Source organism: Apteryx rowi, unplaced genomic scaffold (genome assembly GCF_003343035.1).
Source record: "Apteryx rowi isolate R43461 unplaced genomic scaffold, aptRow1 scaffold_161, whole genome shotgun sequence".
Taxonomy (NCBI): domain Eukaryota; kingdom Metazoa; phylum Chordata; class Aves; order Apterygiformes; family Apterygidae; genus Apteryx; species Apteryx rowi.
Window position 1 is genome coordinate 440346 of NW_020447875.1, and position 26253 is coordinate 466598.

The 26253-nt window shown below is 39.0% G+C and overlaps 1 protein-coding gene across 1 annotated transcript in view; it reads left to right on the forward strand.

Annotated features, from left to right (window-relative positions):
• Positions 1–181: 181 nt before the first annotated feature.
• MCC (MCC, WNT signaling pathway regulator) overlaps positions 182–26253 on the forward strand; it is a 206629-nt gene continuing 180557 nt past the window's right edge. The window contains exons 1-2 of the mRNA XM_026059901.1: positions 182–336; positions 20390–20637. Coding sequence (XP_025915686.1) covers positions 194–336; positions 20390–20637 — 391 coding nt within the window. The 5' untranslated portion in view covers positions 182–193. The remainder of the gene's footprint in view (positions 337–20389; positions 20638–26253) is intronic.

The window sequence follows — 26253 nt, forward strand, 5'->3', positions numbered from 1 at the left end:
GGTGCAGGGGGGCGGCGGCCGGCGCGCGCCGCGGGGCCGCGCGCCGGGGCTCCCCACCCCCGCGCCCGCATTGTGCTGCCGCTCGCACTTTGCAGGCGCGGAGGGACTGGGAATCCCGGGAGCCTCAGGCAGCCTCGCTGCTGCTGCTGCTGCTGCTGCCGCCGCCTCCTCCTCCTTCTCCGGAGCTGGGCGCATGATGGCGGCAGCCGCGGTAGTGGAGGTGAGCGCGAGCAGCGCCGGGAGTAGCAGCAGCGATACCTCCAGCACCGGCGAGGAGGAGAGGATGAGGCGCCTCTTCCAGACCTGCGACGGCGATGGGGACGGCTACATCAGCAGGTAGCGGGAGCGGGGAGGCGGTTCCCTCCTCCCCCCGAAGTGGCGTCTCAACTTCTCGGCAAGTTTGCCGCGGAGAGTTTCAGCAGTTTGCAAAGCGCAGCACCGCGCTGGGGGCGGGGGGGAGGGGGTCGGCGGCGCCTCCCTGTCCGCCGGCGCCAGGCCGGACCGTCCGCCCCCCCGAGCCGCGTGCGGGGCGCTGGGCTGCAGCCGGGGCGGCGGCGGGGAGCCCCAGGGCAGCGCCCGCCCTGCCCCGCTGGGGCCGTGAGGGACCGGCACTGCCCGAGCTGGCGTCCGACCCTGTGGCTGCAGAGTGTCCCCTGCAGCACTGCGCTGCCAGCGCGAGGCTGTAACGGCCGTTATCTCCTCGGGAGCGCGCGCAAGCCGGGGCGGCCGTGAGGAGGTGCCCTGCCTGGGAGCCCCTCCGCCCCCCCCCCCCCGGCAGCCGTTGGCGACCGTTGGCCCCCGCAGCGTTCCTCAGCGGCTGCCCGGCTGTGCTCGGCGCGAGGAGCGCGCGGCTGAGGGTGTGGGGTTGGAGATCCGCGCTTCGGTTGYGTGGTAGAATAGCTCTGTGGTTTTACGGAAAGGCTTGATACGGAAAAATGTAAGACCTTTAACTTCCACTGGGTCTGGAAGTTCAAGTCTTCCAACCTAGATGTTTTTGATGACTTAATGCATTAGGCAGGTGATTTCTGTAAGTAAACAAAGTTGGTCAAAGATAAAACTGACGCAAGGCTTGGGGGAAGACGTTTCTATCAGAAACAGTTCTGTTAGATCAGCTGACATGCTTGGGAAAAAATGAATGTTCTTTTGGGCCCTTCCTCAGGTATGTCTACTTCTAAATATGTCAGTCTAAAAAGATAAGACTTACTACTATAATTCTTGCCATGCTTAAATCTGTGGTAGTGGGTGATGCCTTAGATATGATAGTCTAAGATAAAAGTCATACCAGTTTCTGAGAATATGTAATTTTCTTTTGTTTTTATTGTTGTTCTTATAACCTCATCTAAACTCCTATACCTATCCTTCCTCTTAGTTTCAGGATTGCGGCACTAGATGCTTGTACAATGCAGTAGATTGTAAATAAGCCATAATGAGATGTTCATATATCTGGAACTATTGGCAATATATTTTGATCAGGATGGGATTTGATGGAAGGTATTTCTGGAACTAGCCCTTTTCTCCCACACCATAATTTAAAAAATAATTGTACTTCTAAAGGCAAGATTTTTCTGAGATGCTGGGAACTTGCAGCTTCAGAACGAAGCCAGTGTTAGCTATAGTTATTAAGTGCCTCTAGAGAGCTGAGTCGAAGTGAGGGAAAGTTTCTAAGTTTGTCCTCTAACCTGAAACCTAAGAGTATGACCCTACAGAAGGGTTAAGTAAACTTCAGCCCACTCTGTCATCTCTTTGGAACTAGAAAATTGTTGAAAATCTCAAAGAGCTGGCAGTCACTAAAAAATAAAACTTCAAGGTCATGATATTTCTAATCTAAAGGGCTCCCATACACTACTTTTTCCTATTTAATCATTATTTGACAGCTGTAGTTCTGAAATGAAAACTTTGAAAATACATGTTTTCCTACCAGTGTGCTAAGATGACTTCTCTTTTCACCTGTTAACCCTGTTTATGGAAGTTTTTCTCGAGTCTGAAAACTCAGGATGTTCACTCACAGCACACACTGCCTCCTATGAGCACGCTCTGTGATCTGTACACTGTAGTGTTTTTCTGCAGCATAAACTGAATTAAAGCACTTACTAAAGGAATGTTAATGTTGTCGTGCTTCGTATGGACGGTTGAGAGATGCTACCACTACACAAGCCAGTCATGTTTTTGATGGAGTTTTCTACATTTTTTTATGTTTTGTTCCAAATTAGTACTCTGTGTATTTCAAAATGAATGTTTTTGAATGTTGCTTGAACTACACTGTTAAAAGTTTCCAAGACTCCATGACATATCCTAGGAAGGACCTTGGATTTCAGTAGGAAACAGAATTAAAGCTCAGGATAGTGGTTGAAAATCCTTTAGGATTTAGCGGGTCCATTGTTGATGGTTGCTAATACCTTGCTTCATATGGGAATGTGCCTTCAAGGCAAATATTGGTATAGCCGTGATCAGAATATAGTATCATAACTTGTTGTTTTCCCTTAAACTTCCATATTTATGAAAAAGTGTTGAACAAATATTTGACAAGTGATCTTTGGCATCAAATGGAGTGATTTGCTTTTCTTGACTTCATTAACTCACYGAGGTAATCAGTCTGGTAAATGGAATGCATTCCTCACTTTGCTTTGCTTAGTGTCTCAATTTCCCTCATAATCCATTCTATAGCAATGGTTTATGCAGGAGCGGACTTGCCCAGCGGTTTTTGGATGCTTTTGTAATGCACGCACCACCTTGGTCTCAAGGCAGCTCCTTCTGATTCATGGGCACACAGTATACCTATGAAAAGTATAGCAACTGCTTTTTCATTGTTTACAGTCTCAGAACAGTGTTTGGGTAAATACACTTTTTTTAATGTACCAAATTAAAAAAAAAAAGCCAAAAAATTCACGTCTGCTTTTGTGTTCAACTTAATCTTGCCATCGTGTGCATACTCTTTGTCTTGCTTCTGCTTTTTCTTTTTTCATAGAGGACAGTTGTTTGGCTTTCCTGTTCCCTCTTACCCTGCTTCATTGGGCTTTCCTTTCCTCCTGGGACCACTGGTGTTTTTGATCCTTGAGGGTAATGCTGCTTTCTTTGTTGCCTTTCCTGTAGCCCCRGTGGAGATGGTAGGCTGACTTCTCCACGTTCCTGCACCATCTACAGGAGGTTAAACATTGCAATAAATGCCTGGGCATTTGTATACAGAGCTGAAAACAGAGAAGCCGGCACTGTAAAACCAGCTGCTTCCTTATGGACTAGAAATGATCTATAGACTTTTATTAGTTTGAGCCTCTTTTCTGAACTTAATTTATTTTCCATGTAATAGAGTTGAAAATTGTTTGCAATTTTTCAGCTATTACTCAGCATAAGTTGTCATATCTTTCAAAATGAATACCCCTTCTGCTCTGCTTACAGGGATGAAGCTTCATCAGTCTTTTGTTTGCATAGTGCATGCAGCAGTTTGTTCATAAGACTGCTTTTTCTCCAGCTCTAGCTCCATTGTGGAAGAGAATATCTTTATTCTTGCAGCAAAGGCAGGCATTTTGTATGCATGTTTATTTAGTTCATATTGCATGGGGAAAAGAACTATTTGCATTCCTAATGAAGTTATATGGTGTCTCAGCTGTGGAAATGCTTTGTTGTGCATCTAACTGTAAACCTCTTCAAATAATAGCAGGGAAGTAGAGGCACAGATGGAGAGGAGGAGCATGTCCTGAGATACTGATTAATTTTCAGGCTCTCAATAGTTGGGATGATATTAAAATGAAAAAGCGTAGGTACTAAGTGTGTGCTGTTGGTGGTTGTACTGGAGAAGAAATTGAATGATGGGGTGTGGAATGCTAGGCCTGTGTCTATCGCTGCGCATTATGTTTTGTAGTTGTATTAGAAACTTGCACGTTGAAATCTTGCTGCACCTAGCTAGATAAAACTATAAAGAGAACACAGGAGTTTTAATTTGTTGGTTTCTACAGAAATGGTTTTTGCTCCTTTGGGGAATGATAGTAGTTAATTATTTAGCATCTCATAAGGACTTGGCATGTTTGTGATATGTCATCAATAATGAGAGGTAATTACAAACAAATATATGCAAAGCAGTCCATGATTAAGGCTGGATCCTCAACTCTTAAGATCAGCTGGATCAGCCTCACTGGGAGGGGGAGTCAGCTTTAAACACTGTTTACATGAAAACTTAATTTTTGCAGCTGTAGCTGGATTGTGTTGTTATTAACAAAAAGCTGTTAACTGAAAAAGCACTGCATTCGTTTGTTTTCTTCTGTTTGTTTTGAGAAGCTTGAGAATCTGATGTTATGGTTATAACTGTGTTCAATTTCAGAGGGTCAGTGCATTGGGGAGTGTGCCTGCTGCTTTTGTGTGTGTGTGKGGGGGGTTGTTTTTGTTTTGTTTTTGTTTTAAATGAGGTCAACATATGTGGTCTTGGTGGATGTCAGTTAGGAAAGTGAGAACATGCTGGGTTTTTACAGGTAGCAGGCTAGATTAATGTCTCTAGAAACTTGATTGCCTTGTAGTTTTATTGTATTTTGACTGTACTGAAGTTCTAGTTACACACATAATGAATTTCACCTTTACTGCAGTAGTTGCTAAGCGGGTTTCCAGATTATTCTTTTGCAGCACTGCATGCTCTAAATAAGGTAATTTTGTATCTGCAGTAGATGCGTTCATTTACAAAAAAATGAAGCTATGAGTTATAGAGATGATCCATGAAGAAAATTCTAATTTCATTATTAAGTTACAAGTGTGTGATAGTTTTATAATTTTAACTTTTAAACGTGGATAAATACTTTTTAGGATTATGAAACAACGATGAAGTTAGTGTTGAGTACGTAAGGAGAAATTTCATCATGATATTTAGAATAACAAAATAAAGTTTTCTCTGTAGAGTTTGTTTGAAAATATTTTCTTCTGTATATGCTAATATTTTTACATTGCAGTCAGTGTTTGTCATACTCTGCTTTTAGATGGTTGAAAAGCCACAAACCTGCTAATTTTTGCAGTGAGCTTGTACAGTCCATTAAAAGCACATGCTGAAAGAGTGCATCCTTTGACAGCCCTCCTCAGAAACAGTTAAAAGAAACTTGTTGGATTTGATCTATTACGTGAATGGTTTTAGGGGTATATAGCTTTGGGAACTCTCACCACCTTTGCAATGACAAGCTGATATTTCTTTTTTTTATTGGGCTGCAATAGTTTTGTAGCTAGGTAGTTGTAACCATGGAAGAAACTGTGAAAGTGTTTACTGTATTTCTTTAATCCAGGTTGCACACTAGTATTCTTGTAAATTCCTTCATTAACATGGTGGAGCTAGGTCTGTGTATTTACAGGATGCTTAATGTGTGTGTGTGTGTGTGTGTGTGTAATTTTCTGTAAGTAAGATAACTACTGTTGAGAAATTTAAATGCCCAAACTGACTGCCTTGGAATTTTTTTTAAATAAATGGGTAAATCAAATATTTTAAAATCAAATTTGTTTTTTTCCTAAAATGTTTTTTGTATTCTCCTTTTTTCCCTCTCCTCTTTAAAAATAGGTAATTATGGCAAAGTGTCTGGAGTGAATGTGGATGATGATGTTTCCCAGGATAGAAATCTGTTTTTTTTCCTTGCAGCTGACTGAGGAGGAGATTTTGCACTTTAGGGTATAGCTCCCTATGAGCTATAAACCAAATTMATTCAAGACATTGTCAGAGATCTTGACCAAGCATCATGTGGTTTAAAATTTATATACAAGTTGGAGGCAGTGATYTGGATGTCATAGAAGATGCGTAAGTAATGAGCTCAGCACTGTGCTTCAAACTATTGTTTTAGGGGGGGAATGGGTAAGATACCGGTGTAGGGTAAATCCTGATGAACTTGTGACAGATCTCATAAATAAAATAGGTAAATGTAACAAGAGAGAAGTACTTAACATAGATTTTAAGTAGTCCTAGGTTCCAAATTCATTGGTATGATAACTTAAGCTTTTAGTAGAATTAAAGACGATGGAAGTTTGGCCTTGTGTCGTCACTAGCCTATCTGTTAYGCTACTCCTCAGTGTGCAGAGGAGAACCATGTTAATTTTGAGGTGAAAAGTTTGTTGTTCCCAGTGGAGCTGACTGCAGTACATCAAGGTTATCAGCCATATAAAGAATATGCCCACATCATGGCTATGAGGTTCTTAAACTCCTACTTTGTGCTGTGTGTTTGAGTATTGCAATTAGTAACTCCAGTACTTGTGACAGTTGTAAAGCAGAGTACAAACAACTCTTTTGACAAGGAAAAAGGGTGTTTTTCTCACAGGTTGTACTTGCCAACATTTGTTAAAGGCTTATACGTTTCAAAGTTTGTGTTTGTTGCAATTAATACAAAGTCAGAAGAAGTTTAAACTTGAGCTTTCAGAACTATTCATATTTTAGAAGGTTTATTTTATTTTTTTCCTCTTTTTCTCTTTCTTGGGAGCTTAATGTCCAGMTAAACTGTAACGTGGAAAAATTTGAGCAAATAATCAGTTACTTGAGAATACAGTTGTCAAACTCTTTGTTCCCTTTGAATGCTACCATTCAGTTAACTTTTAAGTGCTGAAGCTCTTTCTTACCTTTAATCATTTTTAATAAATTTGTTGCTAATACCATGTTACTGGTATTATGACTGTGAGGAAATTTAAACCTCTGTATAAATTCAGTAATCTCCTTCTTGTGGCCTTGGGCGGGGCGGGGGGGAAGGTAGTTGCTCAACTTTTTCTTGTGATCTTCCAGAATGACCATCAAGAAGCCCAGAAAAACATAACTTTACCAATATGTTGGATGTCCCCCCTCCATTAGGTTATAGCATAAAGATTACTGGTGGCCATTTTCATGGTGTGACTGAGACTGCAGTAAATACTTGAATTTCTCTGATTCCATATGATTGCATTTTCTTCTGCTTATGACAAGGCAAGGTAGTTAGTATCCTCCATAACCACTGTTGCTTAGCTCACATTTCTTTACAAGCAGGAACTTTCTAGGGGTTTACAGAATTAAGTTGCCAAAACCTATACTTAGAGACTAATGGATAGGTTGACTGTTTTGGGAGGCTCTTGGATGAGAGAAAAATCCCACCACTAGGTGTGTAACCCATTATATTTTTTTATCTTCTGTTGTTGTCTGTCCAGTTTGAGGATGCCCTGTGGAAATATTTAGCTGGCCATTGTGGGTGGATTCTAAAACAATTAAAAAAAATCTTTGTCTTAGATTTCTGATGTAGGATAGTCAGTGCCTGAACTTAATTCAGGCAACAGGTCATGGATGTTGTGGTTGGGAGCAGGGAGCCTCACAAGATACTTGTGCATCTGGCCTTTCTAGCAAATCCACAGCCCTGAGCTAGGTACCTGAACTTCTTATGAAATGAATTGTGAAAAGTAAAGTGGAGATTTCATGGCAGTTTGAAGTCAACCTAAGCGCAAGGTGTTGCTGAAAGAGTTGTTCAACCCTACGCAGTCTTGAAATCTCTTGTGGATGTACTAGAATTTGTTCAGTGAGCCAGATCAGAGAACTGAAAACTAGCTCGAGAAGAAACACTGGTTTTCAGCCTGGTTAGTTTGTGCTGCTGGTTCAGCGTATGCCTGGGGTTTAGCTGTGATCCTTCTGGTAATGTCTGATTTCTTATTTATTTATTTATTTATTTATTTGTAAATACAGTTTGCTTTAAATGCTCTGAACTAGGAAACATTCCTAAAAATTGATTTGTGACCATAAAAATGACGTTGTTTTAAAAAGTATAAAACCATAACAAAAGTTTTTTTAGACTCTTAGCACCTCTGTTAGTGAGTGAAAGATTAACAAGGACAGTGCTGTGCCTAATTGACTGTTGTCCAAAGGATGGACTGAGAATGGTGTTTGGAGAAAAATGGTTAGGGAAAAATGGCTAGGGATACATGGCTTTGGAAAACCACCTTGTCTTTACTGTGAATATTCACATACGTCTTTGAAAATAAATAGTACATGTGTGGAACTTATTCTACAGTGACTGTTCCCAAGCACTTAGCATGTTAACTAACATGGTTAGCTCTAATGAACACATTTAATGTCTCATTTCTTCCGAGAGGTTTTTGCAGCATTACTTTCTTAAATTTAATACTACATAAGTACTATTTTGTTTTATTAGCAGTAATTTAGCCAAGGAAATTCCTTCTGACATTTGTAAGGGTACGTTAGATCAGACTGCCCCTGAATGAAGACTAGGCTCCTGGTTGTTCCTACYATGTGGTAGAATCTGTTGGCTGAATTGATACTGTGTTTTAGTGAAACTTCAAACTGGTAAGCAGCACAAAGGAAAGCATAGAATGGCAGAGGTTCTGTTGACAAGCAATGCTTCTCTGTTGATAAACAGACCTTTGTTTGCCTGTAACAATTCTGTCTCCAGAGAAGACAGCCTTGGCCAAGAATGGATACACTGTTCTCCCAGGCTGTGAGATGCACTTTGTGTTAAGGGTTTGACATAATGTTCAGAGTACACCATTTAATTACTTTATTTCTAATGAGTAAAATGTGCATGCTTTATGCCTACTGTAAAATGAACATATCACTTCTGGAGGTTCATGCAACAGACTGTCAGTCTTGTCCATATCTAGTAGCAAATGGGGAGGGGTAATCCTGCTGGGAGGTACTGACTGTTGGAGGTAGCTTCCTACTGCTTTCCCAGGAGAAGGAGTGTCATTGAAGACTGTGCAGAACGTGCCTGGAATAGTGCTGTGAGAGTTAGCCAAGCTGGGGTAGAGCTCTGAAGTAAAAGCTTTGTTGGTTATGAATAAAGCCAACACCCTGAAACTGGAGTGAATCTTCAGCTGTGTTCAGCATGTGGAGTTTTTGAGCAGGTTGACTCTTTACCCTTCTTTTTCCTTGTTACTGCTCAGCATAGTGGAACTAGGTTGGGTTGCTGAGGTTAATTGTGAACTTACAGAGCAAGCATTGGAAAATGCAGGGCAGAAAATGAAACTAGCAGGGAGTTTCAAGAGTAAGAAGTTATTCCAGCGTGCATAAGCAGTAAGAGGAAAATCAAGGAAAGGGTACCTAAGGGAGGGAGGTAGTAAGCTCTTGATGGCCAATGCTGCGAATTGTGAAAAGCTTTGCCTTTCTTGTTTCTGACAAATTTCAGATCTGGTTAGATGGTTCCTGCAAATAGCATTGGTGACAAAGACCTTGGAAAGATGGGGAAAGAAAGAAATTGGAGAGTGCTTGGATTTATGTTTTAATTAGTTGTACTTGATGAAGTTGATGTAGGGTTCCTAAAGAACTCAGAACTATTTTGCAGTTTTTTTTCTGAGGTCTTTCAAAAGGTAGCAGGGGAAACGGTAAAAGATCAAATATGGTTATTCTCTTTAAAATTGTGGTAGGATGGGGAGAAGCAGGAAAATGGATCAGTCTGCATACAACCTGTCTGTAGTTACACATGAGATAACTAGCTGAATATTGTTTGTCAAGAATAAGTTTCATCAAACCCATTTGATTTTTCTGAAATGTAGTAAGAGCAGTTGTTGATAGAGGTGAAACAATAGATGCCTTTATTTTGTCTTTAGTAAAGCTTTTGATGTTGTTTTATGACATAGGCAAGCCAGAGAAGGAGAGTATTGGACAGATGATTGGGATTTTTTTGTTTGTTTGTTTGTTTTCCTTCCTAAACTATACTTGGAGATCATTGGATACTAACAGTTTGTTTTCCAAATAGAAGGTTGTATTAAATTGAAATTGGCAGGATGTCCTGGGCCAGATCAGTACTGTTCAGGATTAATGATTTGGGTGATGTGATAATGAATAAGCTTAACTAAATTTGAGATGACAGCAAACTAAGGAAGACTGCAGATATGCAGGAGAACAGGATTGGAATTAAAATTGGTGTTGACAGATTGAAGGTATGGCTTGAAAAAAATCAAGTAAGATAAAGTAGGGATAAGTGCACTATAGTACATTTAGTGGTGCACATACAGGATGTGTAATTGAGAAAATGATCTGAGATTTATAGCAGGTCTTAAGTTAAACATGAATTAATGATATCTTGCTATTTTAAGACAAGAATTTTGTTTTCAAATTTTCTGCTCTTTTCAGTGCCTTTAAGGCCTAAGRTGATGTTCCAAGTCTAGTTTTGCATGCCACCATCCATCAGGTCTGTGGATCAACTGGAGAGAGCCCACAGCAGTTCACAGAAAATGATCAGAGATGCAGAGATTTGAGTTCTTTACTCAAAAGATGAGACATCTGATAATGGTTTTAAATATGTAATGACTATTTTTGTCTTATCCACCATGATTATAGAAAACAGATTGTTACTTTCCTTTCTGAAATAAAGTGTTTTAAACTGCAACTGGGGAGATTCAGATTAGGAAACTGGGAGATAGTTAAGCATAGGATAGATCACCTGTGGAGGTTGTGGAGGCCTTAAGAACAGGTTAGACAGCCATCTGTCAGGAATGACATAGGTATATTTGTTCCTGCCTTTGGGCAGAGGGTAGGATAATTTTCTTTTGCAGTTCTTTCCACGGTCTTGTTGTGTGCTGTATTTCTATGGAATGACATCTTAATAATGTAAGACTTCTTCAGTCCACCTGTGCAGAACTCCATTCTCAGAATTGTACTACTCCTCTTTAGTTTTAAAACACAACCAAAACCTCCTTTTGTTCCTTGCTTTTCCTTCACCTTTTCATCCAATTTCCTAAAACAGACTCGAGTCTGCTTCCCTCCCTCTGTATGGAGTTTTGTCATGACTGGCTATTGGGAGGCATAGTATTTATCATGATGAACTGAGATTTTGGTTGCATATCTGATTTTGGAGACCATTGAATGGGGTTAGAAGGTTACTGCCAATAGGTCCATATTGCAGCCTGTTGCCATCCACTAAGATCTGGTAGCATAACTGTATGTGTAATTGCATCTGTAACCTCTTTCTGTCAAGACATTTGGCATCTGAATTGTTTTGTGTCTTAAAGCTATCAGTTTGACAAAACCAGGTTGGGAGTTACGGTTCTGAACCTTATTCTTTGGTTGTTAGAACAGGATGTCTGCCCACACYTTATGTACTGTTGAAATGTCATGCCTTTACTAAAAGATTCATATAAAAATATGTAAACATTGCTGAACCTACATCTAAGCACAATCTTTTCAGTCTTGTGAGTTCAAAAAGCTGTAACAGCACAGACCTGTCTACTAGATATCTTCTTAGTAAAGCAGTACCAAATATCAGAATGCTAAGTGGGGAAGTTAACTACTTTTTTAGTGGTGTAAGTAAAGATGAGAACAATGCTTTAATGAAATCAGACCAGAATCAGGATTAGAGCTAGTATCTGCTAATGTGGATACKTGTCTAGTACTCTACCAGACAGCTCTACCTGCTGGCAGGCTTTCCTGCATTCTTTTTCTGTTCTGTAAGATCAAAACATCTATTAGGCCTTAGGTGGAATGCAAAACTAGATAGATTCTCCCTCTAGAGTCATATGTAGGTAAGGACTTTGTTTTAATTATATTTTACAGACAGAGAAATGGGCATAATCTTTAAGGCTGATAATTTTTAAAAGTAATATCTAAATTTGGGTGCTTACYTTGAGACACTTTGTGTCTAGTAAAAAAAAAAAAAACCTTAGGTGTGTGCAATTCCCATTAGCTACAGGTGAAGTTGTAGACGCGAAGTGGTAGACGCTGAGCACTTTTGAGGAATGGCTTGAATTGTCTCGGAGTGGACATTCAGTTAAGATGCTAAATTTTGAAGAGTTTGGGAAAGAATTTCAAACAAATCTTCTAGTTGCTTCTGAATATCTCTTCACTTGATCTGAGCAATTGTGAGAGTCAGCTTCTGTGTTTGCAAAATAGTTTTATAATACTTATCTGTTGTGAAGTCTTTTTGTGAAGGATTTTAGAGATACAAGTTAAAATTGCCTAGCAGTGATAGATGCAGAATGTGAACTGAAGATTTCTGGGTGCCCAGCCCTGAGTTTGTCATGCTAAACCAGTGTCTCTCAGGTTGGCAGGTTGTGGCCCACTGGAGAGCTGCAAAACTTTTCAAAGACTATCACAGACTGTTAGCAAATAGCCTGAGAAATACACTTAAGAGGTTCTGCCCATTGTTAAAGGCTACATGAGCCAAAAGGGGGTGGTTGTGCTTTTTACTGTTCTGTGTATAAGTTTTGTGTGCCCTTCCTGCTTCTGTGGATCTGAGAAGCAAGGAGTGTCCTCTCTTGGTCTTGTAGCAAAAGTTCACAGTGTAGTATGAGGACTTCTGTAATATATGTTCTGTGTTGCTTGTGGTTCTTAGAATGTCAGATGGCTTTGGAACTGTAAGGATCCTGTTAATTAACTTACTCCTGTTGGTACAGTTTGAGGGATAAGCATTTTATACAGCCTGCTTCCTGTGAAACATGGGGCATGTTATCTAGTAATTTCTTTCTTCATCTAAAATGCTGATGCCTAAGAATTTCTAAGCAAAAGGTGTCATTCTGTGAGCCTTCTGGAATTTTTCCTGAAGGTCTAGCTCAGTGGAAACCTAGATTTACTTTTCTTTTCTTTTTTTTTTTGCATTTTCTTTTTTTTTAATTTTTGGTGGCTCTTGCCCCTACTTCCCTTCTGAAATTTTACAGGAGGTAACTGGTCCATACAGTCTTTCTGTGGTGTCACAGTTTATCACCTGTGCATTTTTACCTGCTTAAAATAGTAAGAATGAGATGATGAGCTTTTACCTGAAGGTTTTTTCATTTCAGGCTACTAAAGCAAGTGAACTGGAGCACAGCTGTTCTTATAAGGTCTGATGATGGAAGAATTTGTGTAAAATTTGAGTGTTGATCAGTGTGATGGAACTATAGTGGCAGTTGAAGGTCTCCGCATGTATAGGAGTTGCCATAGCTCCTATGTCACAGGCAAAGATAGGCTTGCTTGCCCTGGTGGGGCAGCAAGTTGCAGAAGTTGAAGAGAATAAGGAGGAAGTCTGATACGGGTGAGCTGGGCTGACAGCTACTTTGCCTCTGAAGGGAGTGGTGCTGTTGCTGATCCAGTGCGGGCACTGATGCTTATCTGCCTCTGTAGTGAACTAGTGCAGGGAGCTAAGTCAAGAAAAACTATTCCCTTTAGTATGATGAGCTTTATGTTAGTTTAACTGCCTGCTGAGTCAGCCCTAGTAGAGGAAAATGGAAGGAGATGTGGGGAAATAGGAYTGAGAGTGGGATCATCCCTTTTGGCAGCAGCAAGCTGACAAACTGTATCCTAAGCTCTTGCTTCTTTGTATGGAGGGAAAAGTAGAAAGCAGAGCAAAGAACTGTTGACAGACTGCTTTGGGGGGCCAGAATGATGAGCAGCAAAGAGAACCAGAAAGATACATTTTCACAGTAGAGAGCTGCTTCTCAGACAGAAAGAAGATGATATGCAGGGCAGAAAAAGGATCTGTGATTTGTAGGAAAGCTGTGGACAGCAGAAATGAATGAGGTACTCCTTGGAGGATTTTGATATGGCCTAGGTCTAAAGAAAGACTGGTGAAAAAACAGAGGCAAAAGGTATGTTTTTGGTTGGATCCATGCTTTTATGTGCTGTCTCAACTCAGAGCAGTTTGTTTTAGAATTCTGTGTGCAGCACATGTCTTACGGATTTATTACAAATGCTACAAGGTGAAATTCTTGGGGGAGTGTGTGCTTAAGCTGTGTGTGAGTCTTTGTGGTCTGGCTTGATGGTCTTGAAGCTTCACAAAGGCTGCAGCCAGTGTCAGCAGCTGGAATCTGCGGTGGCCACATGTCTGGAGCCCAGGCATAGCAGTTTGGTGAGTGCTCAGAGGTAACGGGCCTCTGTTAGCATTGTGTGTGACATGGCAGCATCCATTTACGCCAGACTGCCAGTGCAGAGAACTCTTCTTCCTTTTGCAAGGGTCTGCAGCTTCTTAAATGGAAAGCAAAAAGCAGATGTTTTAGGTAAGTAGCAAAAGGAGTAGCAAGTGTGAACAATATGAGGAAAAAAAACAGTTCTGAGATCATTCCCATGACTGTTTGCTTGCTGTTGCTCATAGAAAAGTGAAAGCTAGGGAACTGCTGTAACTCAATGATTTAAGTAGTAAGGGGTTTGACTTACCGAGAACCAAGAGAGTGTCAGAGTGGACAGGCACCATGTGAGGCCTAGAAACACAGCAGTCTGGTAAGTGTCCAGCAGAGGGAACTCCAAAGATGGATAGTTGCACCAGAGAAATAGATTATGCACACTGCTACCAAGGTAAAAGTAAACAAACTCTAGTGATTCCGGGAAAATATTTTATATTGATAACCCCTTATTGCTTCATTTGCTGAGGGTATTACAGAATGCTCCATGAGAGAGACATTTTCAGTTTAGTCTTAGCCAGCAGTCCTACTGGCTGTCCACAGAATTGATCTTGAAGTGACTCATAATTATAACGCAACTATGTGGAACAGGTTTTCTTACAGTTTACTGTTCATTTACTCTGTCTGCCTGTAGGGAACTTGAGTGCATCTTTAATTTTAACCTTTCTTCTTCAAAGGAATTTCTGCACCTAGACTGCAGGTTGCATAAGCAAAGAATAAATATTTCCTAGCAAAGTGCCCTTAAAATCTTTGTAGTAGCTGAAAACTTAAATAATTTTGAATGAATTTATAGTTGCTCTTGGTGTTAGGTAGTGGCAGTAGAACCAGCATTCCTTTATAGATTTGGTATCTCCTCTTCATATCAGAAGAGATAAGAACAGAAAAATGACTTTACTCATTCAGTTAAGTCTCAGAGCAACCACTTGTAGGTACTGTGCAGCATGCATGCATGCTTACCTAGGGGGTTCCTCATCCTTACTAAAGCAGTAATGAGAACAAGGTAGAGTACAGCAGGAAGTATGGCTGTGCTAAGAAAGAAAAAGACTGTGTTGCTGATCCTGTTTTGTGGTCTAACAGAATTATCACCCTTTTAAAGTTTGATCTTCGAATTACAAAGAAAACTGATAATAAATATGAACACTTCTCTGTTGTAATTTTTAGTGTGTGCATATGTATGCTTGCTTCACATGTTTAGCTGGCCAGTATTACTATGCTGTGCAGTAGGCATACTATATTTGTATTTAATTTCTCTTGGGGGAGGAAATCTAAATGTTCCAAATTTATATCAAGTTACAAACTTTAATTGGACTCATTTTATAATTGTTACAGAAATTCTGTGCTTTTAAACTGAATTAGTAGGAATTAGGAAAATGACGTGTGTAAGGCTTCTCGAAGGATCATTGTGGTAGATAGGTGGCTAAATAATTAAAGCGAATTATGGCAGAATAACCTGGATTCTGATGCCATCCTGTTAAAAGAACAGAGTTTCTTGTGGCAGCACGAGTTCAGCTTCATAGCTTCTTTAGCTCTTTTTCCAGTTGTCTATAAAAGTCTTGCTTAGGTATCATTGGTATCATAGCCATTGTACTTAAAACCTATTATATGGTACTTTTTTGAGATTTTTTTTTCAGTAAAAGYAAAATTAATACAAGATGAAATTGAAAGAATCTCTTTAAGCATATGATTTTCTTCTCCAAGTATTGAGCTGCTTAATCTAAAAATATTCCAAATCATGTATTTCGGAGAAAAGGTTTATTTTGATATAGCAAGCTTGCTAAATCCAAAGTGGAAAATATCTTTCTGATTCTTGGAGTGAAAAATGACTTAGTAACTTTATTCTTGCACTGATGTCAGTAAACATTTTTATATGGAGTTTTTGATATGCTTGGTGTATAGTTTATTGAGACTATTAATTGAAACTGATGCTATGCAAAGTCCAGATTGGTTGATTTTGTATGTAAGCTACTGTATTCCCAATTTGGTTGTATTTTATGTTTCTTTGTTGCCCCAAGAAGCTAAACTTTAACCTAGATTGAAAAAATAAAACTGATGGACTAGATTCTGCTTTCCAGTTGGGTGTACTTTGAGTAAAAACAAGGAGAGTTACTAACGTGAAAATGGGGCACCAAAAGTGGAATGAAGACTTACCAAGACTGAAAACTAAATGTTTAAAAATGTTATAAGTTATGGTACTCATAATCATTCTAACTACTCTTGTAACTCTGACTACTCCTCTAATCCGGTAGCTTTTTGAAAACTGTTCTCTGTCATCTAATTGTTTTTTCCAGTGCTCATCAGCACAATATGAGCAGAGATGGACTTGTCATAAGTCAGTGTTTAATAAAATAGTTATGTCACATGGTGATGTGTGTTTGTATGTTACATGTTAGCTAGTATTTTCAGAAAGTTTAAGAAGTTAAATGCCCAACCTTTTGGACTCTGAAAAATTCTTACCTGTGAACACAGGTAAGAATTCATTTGAAGTGTGTCTGGATGGTATGACTGGATTCTCCAAAATAGAAACTTCCTGTTACCAACTGTCCTGTGTGTCTGTTACCATAAAAAATGGATCCAAATTTTGTAGAAGTCAGTGAAAAGATGTCAGTTGACTCCAGCGGAATGAGGGTCAGTTTCAAGAGAAGAAATGTGATCATTTTTAGCTTTAAAATATGTTTTTTCTTTGGACACTCAGTTTGATTTGCAGTGTAGTATTTGCATAGGCTTCAGTTCTGCAAAGCACCTGAGAATATTTAAGAATACATGTACCGGAATTATGTACATTCGTCTGCCTTTAAGCTTTTGTGTGTGTGTGTGTGTGTGTTGAATGAGTTCTCAGGAGCAACTTTGATACTCATCCTGACATTAAAAATCAGGTCAAAATAGCTGGCTGAATTATTCTATAAATAAAGATATTTTCATAAAAAAGGATTCTTTGTTTTTTGTTGTTAAGCAATAGAGCTAGATTGTTTCATCTCCAGTAGGATCCTCTGGTGTTGTAATTGCTCACTGTGGAATTTTATGTTCTCAAAATTTTTTCTGTTTCAGAATGTTTTTGAGATTCTTTTTTTTTTTAAAGCTACTAGAAGTTCCGATTAGTTGTGCTTCTCAACATGCAGATGTTTACATGGAGAAACTCCATGTAGATGTACAAGGGGATGTTTGTAGCATGTAAACAGAGAATGTTTTTCTTTATTGAAAACAAAAAGACTCCTTTTGATAATGTTTGTGGCTGGAGATTAGGAAAGCTGAAAGTCATTTCAGAYTGGCTCACCCTGAGTAAATGCAATCTGTTTTCAGTAGTATTGGTAGTCCTGAGTTACTTCACTAGACTTTGATTTCATGTTTTTTGTAATTCATTACATCTTTCCTCATGCTTCTGTAGTTTGTTTCATGCTATGTCCTCAAACTGCAGAAGTTGCAAATGATATTTAGTTAATATTTGCATGATTGGAGGGAGCTCAGCTGAGCACAGCTCAGTACTGACAAACCTTTTGAATGTCAGGAAGCAAACATCAATTTGGAGATGTACTTTGTGAGCCTTATGGAGACAGTGGTGACGGAGACTTGCAGTTGTCAGTAACAGGCACCGTGTAAAGCACTCCACTAGTGCCATAGCCTCCTCCCACCTGTGTGTGGCAAAACGGCTCTTCTGAGACTAGGGCAGCAGGCCTTGGTCCTGGAAGCCCCTGMCAGGTTCACTCCACACTGCTTTTGCTTTTTTTCCTTATTGCAAAGATTAGTCCTCCTCTGGGCAGTCCATCCCTCTGTTGTGCTACATCTGTTCTGATATAAGAACATATAACATTAAGTACATGAATAGCTCCTTTGTAAATAGGTGTTAAAACATTTGTTGCTATAGTTAAGTGAAGCCTAAAGCAGTTGCTGCCAATCTTACCACATCACTACTCTGCTTAAGGTTGAGGGTTAATTCAGATTTAACTGTTGGCACCTGATATGCAGGCTAGTTTCACTTTAAATTGCTAGTGTAGACATAGCTTAGTTGCATCTGTGGTTCCTCTTGTGAAAATTTGAATGCCTTGTGTTCCTTATTTTTCTTTACAACGACCTTGTGAGATTGCTCTGTATTATAATTCTTAAAAGCCAGGGAACTGAGCCATAGTAAGATTTCTTTATTTTTTTTTCCTTGACAAGATTAAAAGCTAATCAAAACTTTTACAAAAATTTTAACTACAATTATCAATCATTTAGATTTGGCACATATAATGAAGATTAAGTCTCTTATAATAAAGTCATTTCTTATCCTAAGTGGAGTGTTGTGGGTTTTTTTGGCTAAAATACATAGTCATAATGTGGCTTATTTATTTATTTATTGTATTCCAGTTTCACTGTAAACATCTCTGCCAAGATGTCTTTGGGGCAGCTGTTCTGGATTTACTGCATGGAACAGACTCCCAAAGCTCCATCCAATGTGTGACTTCTTTTCTATACAACAGATGGACATTGATTGCGATATTAAATAGCTTTAATGTAACATTTGATGCAAGACTTTTGGATACTTCGGTATTTACAGAAACCTTCTGAATGATGTTCAGATACTAGTACTGAAAGGCTAATAGTGCTAAAAATGAAAATAATTTATATAATACTAATTTTATTACACAGTTCCTCTTCCTTCTTCCTATGGAACAGTTTTGTACAACATAAAAATGAGTAACAGGCAAAAGAAGCCATGAAATAGTTGTACCATTTGTGGTATGAATCACTGTGGTAGTGTTGTGGCAGTCCAAAACAAAAAGTATTTAAGAAAAAGGTGAAGGAAAGAAATGGCAAAGTGTGAGAGTGTGCCAGTAGTGGGAATTTTTTAAACTTTGAAATCAGACAGAATGCAGCACCAAGGAAATCTTGATAGTATAGAGCAGCTATTGCTTCAGATGTAAATTGGGTCACCCATGTTTCTTTTTAGAATCTGACTAGTTGGCATTTGACAAATAATGTATCTGTCTTCCTTCAGTTGCTGGAGAAGAGGTTTCAACATTTTCTTTCCTGCTCTGCCCCCATACCCCTCGCTCTGTAAAATGGGATATTCCATGGGTGGGAGGGGAATAGAAAGAAAAAAGGAAGAAAGTGAGTGTTTGGCTCTCCCTTTTGTTGAGTAGATGACTCTTGTTTTAAGCAGCAGCGGAATGAGGCAGGCCTGAGTCTACCAAATCTGTCTCTGGCTATTTGGGAAAACTGAGCATCTGGAAAGGAAGAGATGCACTTTCTCTGTGTGCTCAGGAAGACAATGCAGTCTTGGCTTACAATTGCAGTGTTGTGTTTGCACAAGAACAGCATTTTGGGTTTTTTTTTGATGGTTTACATTTTGAAAAAGGCAATATGACTGTTTGCTGTTCAGAGAGAACCTCCCTTTTTTGAGGGGTTGATTTAGTCTTTGATGCAGCAAATTTATTTAAGCATTTCACTGAGCTGGACATGCATCATTATTGGAGAATATCAGATGTTTGTCTAATAGTCCACTTACAATACATTCTTTACTGTTGTTCCTTGACCAGACTTGTTAACGGTTATTCACCATTCTTTATTTAGTAATCAACTTCTAATTCATGCAGTGCTTTTTACCAACTGCTACTGTCGAGAATTCTTTCAAAACCTTCAGCTTATCTCAATTTTGAAAAGGAAAAAGGTGTAGAGAGTGGTGGGAAACAAACACCTCAGAATATTTTCTCCTCAGAATAATTGTCTCCMTCAGATTGAGTCTAAAGTATATTCCAGAAGTTCTTTTCAAACAAAATAGAAAATGGTATTGGTATCAGTGTTCTTGAATATCTTCCCCCCCCCCCCGGCAGTATGTTTAGGGTTATTTGCATGCATCCATCCTAATAGCACTCTGTACAAATTTGTAAATGTATTGTATTTTGGAAGTATCTCTCATGTTGATTTGGTTGCAGCTCTCTTTTGGCCTCTGACACTTAGTGTCAGAGTACTTTTCAGAGAACTGCCTCCTCCCTCTTTTGTGACTCTCTTTAAACAGTTGGACCAAGCAAGCTTCTTAAAAGGCTTTGGTAGTCAGAACGTTTGGGAACAGGCTTGAAGCCAGTTATTCAAAGTATTATTTCCCTTTTGACTCTATTTTCTTTGTCCTTCTTGGGTTTTTCCTATTTAACTTACTGCTGTTTAGTGGCAAAAGAAAATTTTTTGGCCTGTCCTTAAGAAAATGGAAATTTAAGCTCTCATCTAGAAGATAATTATTTAAATTCTTATGATGTCACATTCTTCAGAAGACACTATGAAGATCAACAGCAAGTTTCAGCTCTCCCTTGTTGTGTATTTCTCTGCTAGTAGAAATGTTAATAATTATATGAAAATAGAGGTTAATGCTTAAAGAAAAATGTTTCCTGCCTTTCTGTGGTCTTTCTCTGTTGAACTCTGTTGCCATCCTCATGGTTTGGACAAAAATCATGGTTGACTCATTGAGTTTAACTGTCTGTGCGTTAATGCATTTCCAGATTAAACAGAGTTAGTGTTCCTTTTCTTCTAAACTAAATTGCTCTCTGTTTTTTCTTTTTTTTCTCCTTCCCCCTCCCCCTTTTTACCTCCCTTTTCATCCTTCCCCTCCCCCTCATTCTCCCTCTAAAAATATCCTCAGGAATGACTTGCTGATGGTTTGCCGCCAGCTGAATATGGAGGAGTCTGTTGCTGAGATCATGCACCAGCTGGGAGCAGATGAAAATGGAAAAATTTCCTTTCAGGATTTTAGTCAGTGCCGCATGCAACTGGTGCGAGAAATCAGGAAGGAGGAAGTGGAGCTTTCTGTGAAATCAGATGACTCTTGTAAAAAGAAAAATTTAAGGGATAGGATGGCTTCCTGGCCGACTAGCAGCGATAACAGTTTAGGTAGGTATGACTTTTAAATGTTCTGCTGGTGTGATCTAAGAAGAGGTAAACTCCTGGGAGTTTTGCTATCATTTTTACTTGCATCAGGATTTTACCTGCAGGGTTTTGTGAATATGCTTTGGCATGATTTCCTCATACATTAGAGTGCTGTTATAACTGTTTTTGTCTAGTCATCCTTAATGTGAACTATGGTGTGTGCAGAACATACTCTTTTAAAAGCCCTAGTTGCTCAAGACAACAATCTTCCTTGAAAATACAGGAGTCGCAGAGCGCAGCTGGTAACTGAAGACCTATGAGCTCATCATTGGCTGGAAAGCCCGGACAGGTAGGTAGTTAGGTAGAAATATTAAAAACAAGGAGAGAAATAATCTTAGTCTCGTGTCTTTGAGATAATAATATACTGTAGGAATATGGGTGTGTCTGGGATGCTTTAGAAAATTTATCTAATTAGTTGGGGATCTGAGTGCTGGAAATTCTTTGAGATTTAGAGAATACTAACATTGTGCCTTCCTTTTGCCCTGCCTCCATGCAAAAAAGGCAACCAAAAAAACCTTCCTGTGCTATGTGCAGGAACACAGGGCATAGGAAGGGATTGTCTGTGTTATTGAGTCTGGTTGTCTCTAGCATTGTGATCAGCTGTCATTAGATTGGAAAGGTTAACACCTACAAAATGCTTCCTTTCACCCTATAACAAATGCAAGAAACCAGAAGACAACAGCTTCTGTGGCCAACACTGCAAGCGCAAAGTGCTGCAGAAAGGGCTGAGGACACTGTCAGTGCTCTGACAAAGGTGGGTATAGCTGAATATGACAGCTGGTTTGTGATCTAGTGACTGACCCATGCCTGTGCTTCAGAAGGTGGCCATCAACCTTTGACTGTATTTAGAGATTTCTGTATCCCCTCAACCTTTTTTGTTTGTTTAGACTACATGAGCCTAGATTTTTTTTAAATACTCTTTTAATGAGAGATCCTCCATTAATCATCACAGTAGACTTTCTTTGCATATGTCTCAATTTAAGTTAAGAGTATTCTTTACCATCAGATATACATCATACATCATACATCACAGAGAGCTTGCCTGTCTGTGTTCTGGTTCCTCTTGTAACTGACCTATCTTTCCTTTTTAGCAGTCAGTCTCCTAGGACTGAAAACCTGATGTGTGTGGCTTTTTTTTTACCCCCTAGTTTCTTAGCATGGTTCATGTTGTTCTGTCTTCCAATACTTCTGTCTGCACATGTTGTTGGCTTGTCATCTCAGACACTTGAATTTTCCTTGTTTGCTTTGTATCCTTGACGAATTTCATATCTTCCTGCTTTTTAGGTTGACTGCACTTCTCCCTCAACATCCCATCATCTGATGCTTGTTGGTTTTCCATCTTGGCTTGTCAACACAGCAGATCTGTTTCACAACTTCATTTCTTATTTGCTATCTGGTCTCTTTTCCTGTCTTGGTTTCATAGTCGTATTTTGTTGTAGTCAGTATTTCTTCTGATTATCCTTTTATATATGTGTTTGTGTCTATGTATATGTATGAATATATATACACACACATATATATGAGATACAAAAGGATTAACTCTTTAGTTATGAAACTCCTGTTCCCATTCTCCGTCACTGTCTACACTGCATCCTCAGAATCCTTGGCCTCAATTGCATATTCAGCCCATGAATCTTCTCCAGGAGCTGTATCAAACAACACTTCAAAACCAAGATGGCTCCTACTATCTTTTTTTATTGGATTAAGGATAATGCATGTTTCACAGCTCACATTTATAATTATATTTACTGCCCCTTTTATATTGACTTTTTTCAATACTGCCATAGATGATTTTTTTTGTCTTTTTGGAAAAGAAAAAAAAACTTCTGCCCTCAAACTGCCATACAAACTTCCCCTGTTTTCTGTCCTTCTCTGGCTGTCAGAGGCTTCTGGCAACTTCTGCTTTAAAACCTTCTTTCCTAGACTATCCTGCCTCATAATTAGGGATTGTAATAATGAAGGGTAAAAGACACATCCTAAACTTTACAGGAGGTGACTGTATATTACGGTCTCCAAATGCATCCCACAAAGAAATCTTACTCTTACTAACTGCTGCTTAAAAAATACTGTCATATGATGAACATTCAAATTTGTTGATGTCCCCATTGCTACCAGGACAATCCATACTCTTTTTTTTTCCTCCTCCCCCTGTTTGCTAGTATCTTTTCGTTGTACAAGAGAAGTCTAATGCATATTTTTAAGTCTATGAGTTGTCCTATTTCTCTTGGTAATTTTTTTTTGAAAGTTGATTGACCTCAGGAATAGTTTTGAACATCCTGCCTTGGTATATTCTGTGCCATGCTCATGAAGCCTGACTTTGCCATACTGTAGATTTAAATCTATAGAGACTTCATGTTTTCCTTACTTGCCCTGGCTTGACTCTTGCARATTCTGTAAGACTTGCTAATAATTGGAAAACATATGGACATGTTCCCCCACATAAACAAAAAACAGAGTGGGAGGAAATAAAAATAATAATGAACATCCAGAATGCAGCTGGTTTTTATATGGTTGTAAAAGAAAACCACTGTGGCAGCACTGTCCAAGATGTTCTACAGATCTACTCTTTAAAGAGGCCAGGAAACATCACTGTAATGGAACTCAGTGATATAAACACTGCACAGAGCATGAACATAACAAGAGCTGAGGAATGATACCTGCAGTCAAGCTTGATTTATGAGCTGTGTATGCTTCCATGCCTTTCATGTCTTTGGGGGCTCATGCACTCTTRTTAGTGTTCAGAGAGTTGATTCTCTTATACTGGCCAGCTTGCTTTAGCTATTGTTTTAGACAGGAGACATCATAGTGTGCTAATACGTACCTATAAACTTGATGGATGGTCTTTGTTTTGTGTCTTTTTTTTTTTTTCTTCCAACAGGGTACACTGTTTTTAATAATGGTTATCTTCAAAGACTGTTTATAGGCCTTTTCTCAAGACTTGTTTCCATGTGATGTGTCAGCTGCTGCTATCCCTTGAAAGCTTTTATCATGTATCCATATGGAGTACATAAATTACAAAAGTTCCAAATTCATTTAATTGCCACTGAGCAGCAGGAATCCTGGTTATCTGAAGCAAAGGAATCCAGCTTTTCCGATGGGGCTTTTTACACCGCAAGTTTGTATGTGATTGTATGGAGATTACCAGTCAGACAGCATGTTGTGCAGGCTTTTCTTGTAGATGTTCACAGTTCCTTCACAGAGTGTGAAAATTGATGTGTATATCTAAAAAAACCCCAAGATTATCTTCGTTACATATAATTATTGCACTTCATTAGGAAGTAGAGTAATAACTGGAGAAGTCCTAATTACTTATTGAACTTTTTTCTCACCTGTCAATTTTTATCACTGATGAAAGGTTATTCTAATAATCTTGCCCTACAAATGTTTCTTCTCCTGTGTGCCCAGGTGGGATGCAGAAGTAAAGAGACTCAGTTTTAGTTAAGATACAGGACTCAAGTTTCTTAATACCCAGTCATATGTGTGCTCAGTAAGCTAAACCCACATCTGTTTCTGCCAGTTTGGCAATCAAATGAGAGAGTGTAAGACTAGATTTAAAAAATTAATCTTGTATTAAATTGCATGAATAAGGACACTTTTCATGTTATTAGAATGATGCTTTTGCTGCTTGAATATCAGCAACTCAAGGATATTAAAATATATTTTACTTCTTTTTCTGCGCCACTAAACTCAATGGGAAACTTAACATTAATTTCCAAGTACTAACTAGTGATTTTCATGCAAATAAAACTGAATGTGAACTCTGTTAATTTAATGTTCTTTTGGCATTATTTAAAATCTAATAAAAATGAATTAGATAACTTTTGAAAGTAGTCTTGCAATGACTGTATGCTAACCTGACTCCTTAATATTATCACTTCAGGAGAAAATACAGGGAGAATTTCAGTTGAATGAGATCTGTTGATACAGTTCCCGGTTTTGGAAACAGAGGCACTGTGATAGGCACATGAAATCTGTGTGTATAGTCTAGCCACTGATGGAAATGGATCACTCAGCAAATGCAGCCTTGTAATACAGCACAACCATACCTCTAATGATTTAAGGTAGGAAGTTAGCTGAATAGGTGTGGCTTCTGTCAGTTTTTTGTGTTGTATGGTTTTACATGTTTCATGTAAAAGCCAGAATTAGATTTGTTTGTTATATGTTGTATAGATTTGCCTAGCTCTTCACAGATAAATGACAATTTGCCTTTTTTTCCATGATAAAGGTAGCCTGTTTCCAGTATCTGTTGCTTTTGAGGGTGAACAAAATACGATAGCTTATCAGTAAATTCTTTCTTCAGGCAGGTGAGTAGTTTTCTGCACCTACTGATCTGATTTCATATGCTAGGTGATCAGTTATGAAAATAGGAATCCATAAGCAGTCTTTAGCTGTAGGATAGTGATTAGTAATTCGTAGCCAGCTCCCCTGTTCTCTTTACTAAAAGGAAGTTCCTTGAAAATCTGATACAGTAATTTACTTACATTATGTATCAGGCATGAGAATAACTCAAAGGAATGGCAGACATTCAGTCTCAAATTAGGCTTATGGATAAGTATGAGAGGCAGGCCAGTTGGGGCAGAAAGTTGTTGCTTTTTGCCTTGCATTGACTCCATATTTGACTGTACTGCAAATAAATTGCTTCCAAGAAATTGATGCAGTGATTAGATTTATTTAGTCTATATTTAATTAAATGCTAGGGGGTTAGAGCTTGTACGGACCCATAGGTGTGCTGCAGTTTCTTCTGGAGGCTTCTGAGCAAAGTTTCACCCTAGAGTTGTTTGATGTGAAAAGCTGTTGTGAATGTCTCCTAGGCTGAATTTAACTACATGTGAACTTGCATTAATTTTAAGTGGTTCAGTTTATTGCTTTTAAATATTTCTTTGATATTGCTATCTCTGTGCTAAGCAGGAGAATATAGGGGTTTTTTTGTTTTTTTTTTTTGGTAAAAACTTAAAGCAGTTAGTTCTATGAGCAGCTGTACAAATGAAGCTGGATTTCCAAGGAATTTGTATCTGACAGTTGATTAATCTTCTTGCTAAAAATGGAGTACATAGTATACTAGGTATTAAATACCAATGAACCTACACAAAACAGAAGTCTTTCCTGAAGAATGAGTTCTTTGGTGTCTGATAGGACACAAACTTGAAGCTTTCTCATGGTTTGTGCATTCATATAAACATAACAGTTGTACTGCATCAGACCAAAGATTCTTCTGAAGTGGTATACTACCTCTTAGAGTGATAAAAAGCAAATGCTCTGAGAAGATTATAAGAACAGGGCAAGTGTTACTAAATTTCAGTTCAGGGGCTTTGAACCAGAGGCAGTTGCATGCATGTACATGCACTTGCTCACACACAGATGCCCTCCCATCCTCTCTTCTCCCTCCCCCGTGATATTGTCTTCTAGAAATGCATCTTTGAACCCATGCAGTTCTTTAACATTCACAAAGTCCTGCAGCCAAGAGTTCCACAACTTATCTTTATGTTGTATGAAGAATTAACTCCTTTTCCTTTGCGTGGCCATCTCCTTCTATGCTTTTTTTTTTTTTTTCCCCTCCCCCCCTCGGCATATCTAATAAAG